Raw genomic sequence first — 11799 nt, forward strand, 5'->3', positions numbered from 1 at the left:
TGTATTTTAATAGCATTGTTTAAATATTAAGGTGATTATTCATACTTATTTACACAAAACTAATTTGACAAATTCTTAACAGTATAAGCCAGGATAATAAAGTACAAATATCCCTAAAATACAAAATATTTGAACTTTCTCTCATACACTTCTAGCAGGTTTCATACACTTGGTTTACAGGAAGAATGATTTAAAATAACACACATAAAGAAAGTAACTAGAAAGTAAATTAGAGGTGGGCATTCTGACCACAGATGACAAAGAAGAAAATAGGAAAGTTCAGAAATGGGCATTTGAAATTGAAAATGCGTGCTGAAAAATTAATTCACAATTCAGAAAGTATCTATACCATTTCTCTAACTTCCAAAACAACGGAGGGGGCAGTATACCACTCCCCCACCTCCAATAACTTCTACTGTTTTCTTGCAGCTAGAAATATCTAAACAAAATAAGGTAAAAATAGAGGAAGTATTTTCTTTTCAAATAAAAAGGTAATGGCTACTGTCTTTAGTTCTTATCCTCCCCCCTGTTTTCCTGGCCTGGGAAACACACCACTTTTCAGTGGGCTTCTTGCAGCCATGAGGGTGAAAGTCTCACTAGCAGAATATTGCAAAGAGTAGAAAGAATGTGTCCAATTCCTTGATAATGCCCTTCAGCACTGTTTCAATCTTGTCTTCCTAAACTAAGTAGAAAGAAGCATCATCCCCTAGTTATCTAAATAACCCTTTGGTCTATTCCACAAATGAATTTATCTCTATTACACCAGGCTCGGAACCTCTTACTAAACTTCATAGGATAATAATCAACATTAATAAATATTATTGCTGAAAGATCTTAGAAAATATTACCTCTTTTAGAATACAAGCAAGGGGGATTATGTCTTGATTTTAAACTTCTGTGTAAGGAGCCAAAATTTTGTATGTTAATGACAAAAGCTCAATGATTGAGAAAACATAGATATAGACAGTAACTCATTCCATAAGGTCATCATACACACTCAAGTACTAATGTTCTAAAGTATTACATAGATATTTTCATGTGCAGTTCATTCAAATGTTACAATAATCTCTTAGGTATCAAATTTTATCACAAGCAAGAAGGTGAAGTGACATTACTTTAAATTTAGAATTCTTATGTTTCTGTATATAATTATTAATTTAAAAACCTTTTCCTCCTCACTTTAAAGGTTCTACAACTTGTTGTTGTCTGCTAAATACCCTCTCATACATTCTCTATGTCTGGATATAGACAAATTCTTTTAGCACTAATGCTTATTCACTTTTATGATCTTTCACTTTTCCCTTTATTTAAATATCTCCTTCTTTTGCTTCTTTAAGGCAGTCAATTTTACATCTATTTTCCCAATTCTGTATTTACTGATACTCCATTGGTAGGTTGATATTGGCCATAGTGGGAATATTTGAACCATGAACACTGGCAAAATTTACAAACAAAAATTTTTCACTACTAATTATTAACCAATTACTCTTATAATACATTAAACAATGCACAATATTTATATCAGCTTTAAAGCCAACTTTATCCAGGATTCATTAGAAAAGTAATGCTATTGTTTAATTGGTAATTTTAACACCGGAAAAACACCAGAACTTCTTAGTGAAGCACAAGGATTATTACACATGAACATTATAATAATATGTCATTGAACATATTATTTAAAAGGTCTGGATGGATTGAAAGAGCTTCATGAAATGACAATGATAATTTTCACTGATCTATGATATATTAATGACCGTGAATAAATAACTAAAAACAATAAAATAATGAACAACTTCAAACTTCGGAATTTCCTGCTAAAGCATTTTAAAAATTGTTATTTGAAGTAGAGAATTAACTGCAACTGTAAGCTCATTAGTATCCCAGGAAATAATTTTTCAAATTAAATTAAATGGTTTGCTGTAACTTGTTTAAATTATTTATTTAATAGATATGATAAGGATTTTTATTGGTATGTGATTGTAAATTGACCATTTTAAGATGTTTGTAGGAAAGTAACAATATCAGTTTTATGAAATTCATACATTTCATAAATTCAAATTTTATAAACATCAAAGTAAAAGATAAAAATGTTATACTGCTCTTAAACCTAGAATGCATTTTTTAAGTGATACAAAAATGTACCATTTATATAATTCCATTAGGTGATTGCCAATGCCAAATTTTTTAAAACACCCAATTTCCCAATCAAAATAAGTTAAGAGTGGCTTTAAATTGAGAATAATAAGAAAAAATGGTTCACTTGTCTCTGTTGCATGAGAAAGCAGGCTTGTCCTATAAATTTATTACATGCTAAGTTAGCTATTTGTACGAGAAGCACCAAACATTAGAGAAAGCTTCTTTTAAATAAACATAAGCACAATTTTCATTGGAAAAAATGTAACTTAGACTTACACCTCAGAAGCAAGTGGTTAGCTTGCAATACACTTGCTAAGGATTTTAAAACCAGTAAGTCCAGAATAAAAAGTGCAAGGCTGACTGTGAGGAACAGTCAGGTGGCCATGTAGTGCCTAATACTGAAAAGTGAAGCAAACTATTCTTTTTACAAATGCACACTTGAAGATAAAAGGATGTTATAAATAAGATTTTGAAGTTAGCATTGGAAAGGTAACATTTCAATTTTAGCATCATTTGGACATTTAAATTGATGTAACTAATATCCGGTTGTCAGTATTAAACATAAAAAGCAAACCTGAACAACCATAAACATGCAAGGCACATAAGTTTGGTTTTTTATTAACTATAAATTTAAACAAATACATTTGTTTGATAAGAGCTTTCACAAAGTTTGATAATTTGTGGGCTTTCTATTTTTCTCAATAAAACTGTTTAAAAGTCTTGCAAATATAGACATTCTATTGTATCCAAAAATTAATCAAATGTCTTAAAAATCTGTGTGTGCACTGAATATTCTGTTTAGTACGTAAAACAACTGAAGTACGTTTGGAAATCATTCATTAGTTTAGTTTTCCACTAAAATATCCAAATTAAAAAATATCAAAGTAAATATTTTTGCAATTTTGTCAAGTAGAATATTTAAAATATTATTTGTAATATCTTTATAATTTAAAAAGTGAGGTTTAATTGGAAATTAAAATAATATAAACATTGTATAGTAAATAGGCATTTTATGAATGAGAATCTCATTATTACATCTTGATATAAACAAAATCTTTATTTTCTATTTTTGCTTTTTCCTGTAAAAATCGTTTTAGTCATATTTGTTTCCAAAACATATCTTCAGTTTAGTCAAATGCTAAACTTCTATTGAAATATACCTCCCAGCACCCCATCCCCCATTCTCAGTACCAAAAATAGTAAAGGAAGCAGGGAAAAACTTACCTAATTTATTAAGTAAAATAATATTCAGGTGCATATTCTGAACCAACTTAGATGACAGTTGTAGCCCTATTCTGTTTATAATGTTTATCATGCCAGTAACATTGAACGCCTATGATTTCACCTTTGCTTCAAATATTAGTTCTGTTAATTGCACAGGAGTAACTACTGTTAATTCATTCATTTCATTTTATCATCTCAAATTTAGTAAGAAGGAAGAGTTTATGAGAATGATTAATTTTTACAAATAATTATTTTTGATCTTTCACAAAGAATAATAGGAAATTATGTTATATCCAGCCTGAGAAAAGGAAAATAATCATTTTTTTATGTAATTTTGAAGGATCTGAAATGGTAAATCTGTTTCTAGGCAAAGTAAATTGAGTGAAATAGAAATAATCACTATAGATTTTAAATGCAAGTATATAAAATAACTTCATTAATAAAATAGCCATCATAAGGAATATAAAGTTAACTTATAAAAAAATTCAGAAGTATAAGGGTAACAAATTCCTAAGAGAAATAACTACAGTGTCATAATGTCCCTTATTATTATATTTAAAATTACATTATATTATAATATTTAATATAAAATTATATTGTAATGTTTAAAATTATAAATATTAAAAATTAATGAAATAACTTGTGCTTTCATTTGTTTTACCAGTTCTGTTTATATATAAAATATAAACCATCGAGCTTTTTCTAACTAAATATATTGAAACTCATCTATTTGGGAAATCCATTATATTTATCATTAAAAGGATATCTCTCTTGTCTCTCTCTGTCTCTCACTCTCACTGCATGTATATGTACATAGTCAACAGAATTGATATGAAAATAATTTAAGTTGAATGATGTAATTATGTAATGGAATGTAAAAAATTATAGCAATTAAGGTGTTGTGACATGCTCTAATGAATGAAGCTGCACTGGTTGATGATACTACATCTCCTACTCATTAATTATTTGGACAGAGTGCATTATTCTACTTAGTATGAAGAAATAAAGTCATAAATTACCACTAAATATTTTGTCTATACATTTTCATTTAGTTTGATGCTGTTTCTTTCATATCCGTGATTTATGGGGAAAACCAAACCAATACCAACTGGCATCATAGTGCCTAGGTAATATGGTTCTATTTGTTTACTGCATGCAGCAAGTAATTTTAAGGAAAAGAAAGAATTTTCAGAGATTTGGTTTATAATTAACTGTGGCTTGCTAATATCTCTTGTCTGAATTCTCAACTGATTGAAAATATTTTTTAGTTTCTTATTTGCAGATCAGGGAGAAAGACATAACTCATGTGTAGCTGATTAAAGTAATTTTTCAAAGGATTAGCTGTTATTATAAAATGATATATTGCTAATATATGATTCAAAGATTTAGCAGAGCATTTAGCAAAAGATAGCCAACGTTCTTTTTTTCTAAAATTGAAAAAAGGTAAAAGTAGAAAGTAACAATATAGTCAATATTGTTAATATAAAATTAACAATATAGTCAAAGCAAACCAAGTGGCACAATTATTTTTCTAACTATATGTTCTTTCTTTTAAATCCAATTCCCTTCTTATGAAAAAATTTTATTTTTTGGGTGGGAACCAGGGATCAAACTGTGAACTTTGTGCTCGTGAGGCAGGTACGGTGCCACTGAGCTAAATCCCCAGCCAAAATTGGAATTTTTAATTGTAACAATAATGTGTTAAACAGAAAATACCTCTACTATCATTTGTGCTGGTAGTGGGAAATAGGAGCCAATGTATATATACTTATTACATATATCATATCATAAAATATCTAGATACTGACAAAAGAGAAAGTAATAAATAAAACTCTATGGTTTTCAAGTAAAACCTGGCTGTTGTTAACAAGCCATATGCATTAGTTTTCTTCTTTTTCTTTTTCAATAGCTTTCACCACATTATCTACAACTCCAGTAGAAGACTACCCGGAGAAACATCCATCTGGCATAACTCTTGCACCATTAAAACCTAATACTAATTTAGGTGTCATGTTTATTATTAAAGCAAAATAAATATTACTCTTGTTCTCTACATTTTTCAAGACAACTGTCTTTTAAGGAGAACAGTATTCTGATTATACCAAAACATTCAGAAAGAAAACAATACCTTAGTGAACATTTTCTTTCTCCTTATCTTTTTTTTTCCTGGCGTCTTGCACAGACCCCATTGTTTCAAGGTTTAGAGTCTTATGAAAGCTTTGACTTCTATTTGCTAGTCATGAAAATTAAAACATTTCATGAAGAATACAATTTTTTAAAAAATTGAACTTGAAAAGTTTTAGGCAGAGTGTGAAACCTCTCAAAAAGCCAAAGAGAGTACCATGTTTCCAGGGGCTGTGGTAAACCAGAAGTGCAACTTCGTTTTTAGAAGTAAGAAAGAAAACTCAAACTGGGAAAGAGGTGTATTGTAGGCATTCCTCAGTACTCTCCAACTTTAGAGCACACAACTACCAAAAACTGCAAAATTTGGAAGAATAAGTGTATTATTTTAAAAATTGATTTTCTTTATCTCATTAGATCCTAAAAGACTCATCAAAGAATTTCTTATAGTCCAAAAGGTAAAATAAAATAGAATTAAGGAAGAACAGAAAAAATGAAATAGAACTAAGTCATTCACAGTATTCTCTACAGTTACTAGCATCTCAATCTGACTTCAATAAAGACAGATGTAGAAAAGACGTGGTGGCAATTGCCAAAGAAACACGGCATATCGTTTTTTGCATCTTTCAAAGAAAACTAATTCTTAGAAGGGCACTACATTTCATTAGATTGTGTGTGTGTTTGCTCATGTGTATGCACGTAAAAACAATCATAAACTGGGTGTGGTGACACATGTATGTAACACCCGCACTTAGTAAGGCTGAGACAAGATCATAGTGAGCTGAAGCTCAGCCTGGGCAACTTAGTGACACCCTATATATAAGTAACAAATAAAAATGAATGGGGATATAATCAATTCAAAGGCTCTGGGTATAATACCCAGTACAAAAAAAAATCATTACGAACAGTAATGCCATTTTTGGTAGCAAATCTAAAAATGCAATAGCATTAAATTCCAAGTGTTTAGTATTTTCAAATTTCTTAACGTCACCCTAACCATCTCACAAATTATTATAATTAGTTTCTGTGATTTACTGAGCTAGATATTGTGTAAGCTCTAAATGGAAACATAGCATCATAAGATGACCATAAGTTATCAGCTGCTCCTTGGCAAGATTTTATTGAGTGGATACATTTAACAGTGACTAAAGATAGAAGCAGTCTTTTTACTTGCTTTGGAAAAAATTCAATTCTAGAAGAGGACAAGGAAAGACATTTAAACAATTTATCCATAGAATCTGAACAACAAAAAAATTCTTCTCTTGGCATTTATACTTAATTTTAGACTATATGCCGGGCACGGTGGCATACACCTGTAATCCCAGCACTCGGGAGGCTGAGGCAGGAGGATCACTGTGAGTTAGAGGCCAGCCTGGGCTACACAGTGAGTTTCAAGTCAGCCTCAACTACATAGTGAAACCCTGTCTCAAAAAAGCCAAAGAAATAGACTATCAATAAATATACTAATTTGGTGTATGAAAATGTAGCTCAGTGATGTGGAGCTTTCTTAGTACAACTGAAGTCATGGGGGGAGTAGGAAGAGCAAAGGAAGCGGAAGGGAGGAAGGGAGGGGTATGAAGACTTGTTAAAGATATTCAAACAATTATCCTTAAGAAAAAAATGCCAGCTAGTGTTTCATTTTGGAAGATGGCAGAAAAAGCACTTTATTCTTGTCTTACTCAGTTCTTTCTCATATATTTTATTCTTGTAAATGTCTAGCATAATTATAAAATTGAGTAGTAGAAAATATGCTTGCTTTCCCCTCTAGTTATTGGAATTTTCTTCATCTAGTCAGCTAATTCCAATCATGATCCCTAGTGCCTGCTTTATCTAAATATCATCTTTGCTTATTCACTGATTCACTTTAGTTTCAATTGTTTGTTCTACTCTGACACAAACTAAGTCCCCCAGGTTAATGGCTTTATGTCTACTTTACAACCATTTATATTACTGAAACACTAAAAGTAAGGAGATAACATTATTTTGTAATTGATTTAGCAAATAATAATTGAGGAAAAATGTTGCTTAATGTAGAAGTAGTCCAGATGCCTCTGAAAGTATTCTGGTCCATAGTTTGAGCATGCATTTAGTTTTCATCTATTTTGACTTTGAGGTTCATTATTTAGACAAGTTTTTTAAACTATAATCAGTTTTAGCAATTATTTTCATATGTGTAAAAGGTAAATTAGCAGAGCAGAGCAGCACTTACTTAAAATCAAATTTTCAATAGATTCTAAGAAAATTGCTAAATGGAAATAGAGGTAACAAATGGACTTCCCTGCAAGTTACTTCAATAAAAACATGGCATTAAAAATAAAAGTAAAATACATTTAAAATTATGTTATAGAAAGATAAAACTAAAATGTTTAATGTTTTTCTGAATAAATTGGGCAAGTTGGTGGAGCAGGCACACAACAAAATTGGCATTTCACTTTAATGTGACAACAGTCTTTTTGACAGCAAACTAGTTTAACACTGAACATCCCACCAAAACAGTTTTCCATTGCTAAGCACATAATAATTCATTGTTGCCCTTCAATGTACATTAAATGTCACCCATCACTGTGACAGGAATATAAAAGCTGTTGCAGACTAGTCCAGAGTCAAGATCAAAGCTATTAATGCAAGCACTTTGGACATGGATTTTGAAAGTCACTGAAATGATCAAAAACTCTGTTTAGAACATCTTTACCTCTGAGCTCAAAGTGAAATGCAGAATATTTTTTTAAATACAAGGTCTCTAAATAAGGGAATAGCCATATGATCTCAGGACCACAGGCCATGCTTGAGCAAAAAAACATGAAAGCCCTGATGGTCATAATAATAAAACTCTGATCAGATTCTATAAAGATCATCCCATGCTGCCAAACCAATAACAAAAAAGGTAATAATCAAATATTCTAAAAATCATTCTAAAATTTAATGCAAAAAAATCCAAGAGAGTCACGAATTTTTAACCTATAAAAACTGATGTTATAAGTTTAATTCACTGGATTTTTTTATTCTAATGAAGAATAGGAGTCTTAATATTGTTTAGGTTTTTTACAATTTGGTTTAGTTTCTTTAATTTTTTCCTCTACTTGACTATATCCATTTATTTATTTAAGTAGCTTGAAATGTTTTGTATTATGATATCCTCATAAAAATTGGCAGAGTATTATTCTTCTGAGTTTACTTGTATTTCATTTGACAACATCAATATAGGGACAAAATATAAAATATTTTTATGATTACTGAATAATTGTTAAGGTTACATCATTGTTATTGAGGGGAAATGTGTGTACCATTATTCCCTCCATCCTCAGCTACACCAAACTAGTTTCATCTCTGCTTTAGTACTGAGAACCCTAGACCAAAATGTAGACGCTGAATGTCAACTTAGCTCTGGTTGTCTTGGAGACATCGATGGTAAAACAAACAAAAAAGCACACACAAAAAAGAAACTCTAATATCTATGGGAATTTAAATCAATTCATTTATAAACGTGTAGCAATTTATCTTTTGCTTAGTATAGGAAATATTTGAAGCAAGGTGAAAAATAAAACTTATCAGTATAATGGGTGGGTGCCCTAGTCAACCTTTTATATGACTACCTGTCTTCTTTATAATAATACACCTGGGTCAAAGAAAAAGAGAAGGAAAGGGAAAGAGATTTAGGGGAAAATATAAGTAAGTGTAAGCCTATCATGGACAAAAACTTTTTATAAACCCTCTGTCAGCCAAGAATTACTGTTAACATATTTGGAATGAGGTAATTTTATGCCTACAATGCACTATCCCAAGCTCATTTTTATTAATATGTGAGTTCTCACCTAATTTATATAAGCATGCTGATTCTGTCATTATGCTATAAAGAAAATGTGATTGCATGTAAGAGACCGTATCATATAAAACCATATCAGAACAATAAGTAACACTATTCATCTCTTTCTTAGTATTGGTTAAAAATATTGAGATCATTTAAAATTATTCTCACATATATCTTACAAAATAAGAATGAGAAGATTCTTTAAAGAGAATCACCAAAATTTTTCCCTTAAAAAATAGTTGTAAAAACATGGATTCTAATAATTGATATTACTTCTTAATTTGTCATAATACAATTGACATGCAATAAGTTTCAAATTAGTTTCATAATGATAAGTGACAATCTGATCAATACTCATTTCCTTTATATTTCTGTTTCTCACAAATGAAATATATATTTTAAATAATTTTAGGAAAATATGTAAATATATAACATTAATAAAATGTAGAATAACTAGTAAATATTTTCATAATTTTCTTTATGACCAATGGATATGTACTATGAAATATATGAATGATTGTAAGTTTTTAATAAAAATTGCATACCAACTCATTCAGGTAAAAGCATCTAATACAATTCTTAGTGGAATATAGGTGCTAACAAATATTCATGTGTGATAAATTAATCAATAAGTAAGGGCCAGATTTTGAATATTCCGTAGGCACTACAATATTAGTGCTTACTAGAGACATAACATACTTGGGTGAATAAGTAACAGATGAAATACTAAAAGGGAAAACAAAAAATTTGAAGGTGGAGTTCAGTAGCTAGAAGATACAGAGTAATTGTAAAAATAAGAATAAGAACAATATCAGATAACGATCAAAATCAAAATTAGCAATTAAGAATTTTAGCAACTTTTAAATTATTTAGTGTAAATTATTTAATCATATTTAGATTTGAAATAAATTTTTCTCATTCCTAAATTGGTGTTACAAAATTTCCTAAAATTCAATATTGAATAATTCAGTAATTTGTAAAAATGAATTTTATCATTGGAGTTGTAGTTATTTTATAATTTTTCTATTATTAAAGAAAAAAGACACATATTTGTTTTTTTTAAACATAATTTGTCTTACTTTTAGTCAGTGTCATAGAGATAAAAACTCTGTATAGATAAAGATAAAGAAAATGTGATATTTATCTTGACAGCTGGGTGTGGTGGCACACTCTTGTAATCCCAGCACTTGAGAGGCAGAGGCAGGAAGATCACCAGGAGTTGGAACCCAGCCTGGGATACATAGTGAGTACAAGGTCAGCCTGTACTACACAGAGAGACTCGGTCTCAAAAAAAAAAAAATTGTAAAACAAAAAGTGATGTCAGTAATTTCATTGCAGAACTCTATGTGACACAAAACATAACCTTCCATGAATAGGCAAGACTAAATGCTACATTTATTTTATATTCTAAGAATTATGATTCTATTCAAAGAGCAAGTGTTTCCCCAGTCATATTATGTAAATTTGCATCTTATGAATGTCCTTTGTTCTAACAAGAATTTTATTCCATGTCAGAGTAGACATTAGTTACACATTTAAGTTTGGAGGTTTAGGTTAGGATTTAAATTTAATGTATTCAAAGATTTTTCCTTTAATCTGAAATTTTATTTTTTTTTAATTTGGAGGTATTTTAAACTTGATTACCTTAATATAAACAATAGAACAAGTATTCTGACAGAAATATGTAGAGTAGGTAATATATTTTTTCCTATATTATGTATTACTTTTAACAAGAATATCCATCATTTTTAATCCAGCATATATTTTCTAACATTATTATTTAATGGACTATTGGTTAACTTGACAATAAATAAAGATTTTGCATTTTAAATTATTTTGAGAATTTATTTTTACCTCATTAAAAGGTAAAATGTGCATTCATTTAATAACTAAGGACAAATTATAACAGTAATGCTCTAAAATTTGAAGGCAATACAAAATTATTTACCTGTGAATTTATGTTTGCAAATCAAATGACATGGAGTTAACTGAGAATTGTCTCAGGACCCCTTTTTCTAGGACACAGATATAAAAATCAATATAGGTGTATTCCCTGAGAATTTTGGTAAATTTAATTAAGAAGAATATGTAGACAAGCAGACATCAGGAAAGGTTTCTTCTAAAATTTAGATAATTAATTTTTTTGTTTAGTAGCCTATATGCTAGTTGAAGAATTCTGTAAACCACTGAAATGTTTGAGCTGAAAATCCTGAAAACATTTTGTTGAATATACATAAAGTAGGTAGTTCGTATCATTCAGTAGAAAAAGATGTAATTAGCCCAACGCTAATCAAAACTGAGACGACTTCTAATTTTTAAAAGATATGAAAAAATTGTGTGAAAAATTTATGAACTTCACATTCTAAATTCTCATTTTTATATGAAAAACCCAGAGATTTAACAGGCACTACCATGGAGCATAAAAATGCTACATGAGCCAGGGATTTAGCTCAGTGGATCTGGCACCTGCTTCACAAGCGCAAGATCCTGAATTTAATCCACAGTACAAA

At 29.8% G+C, this 11799-nt stretch overlaps 1 protein-coding gene across 14 annotated transcripts in view; it reads right to left on the reverse strand.

The window, feature by feature from the left end:
* Positions 1-11799, reverse strand: part of Grik2 (glutamate ionotropic receptor kainate type subunit 2) — a 657782-nt gene that overhangs the window by 141540 nt on the left and 504443 nt on the right. Inside the window, exon 12 of one of the 14 annotated variants that reach the window (XM_019205005.2) lies at positions 8710-9097. The exons of the other annotated variants lie outside the window; for them this stretch is intronic. Coding sequence (XP_019060550.1) covers positions 9084-9097 — 14 coding nt within the window. The 3' untranslated portion in view covers positions 8710-9083. Of the gene's footprint in view, positions 1-8709; positions 9098-11799 lie in introns of those variants that run through there. 14 annotated transcript variants of the gene reach the window in all.

Source organism: Fukomys damarensis, unplaced genomic scaffold, assembly GCF_012274545.1.
Source record: "Fukomys damarensis isolate Sample0158 unplaced genomic scaffold, DMR_v1.0_HiC HiC_scaffold_14, whole genome shotgun sequence".
NCBI lineage: Eukaryota > Metazoa > Chordata > Mammalia > Rodentia > Bathyergidae > Fukomys > Fukomys damarensis.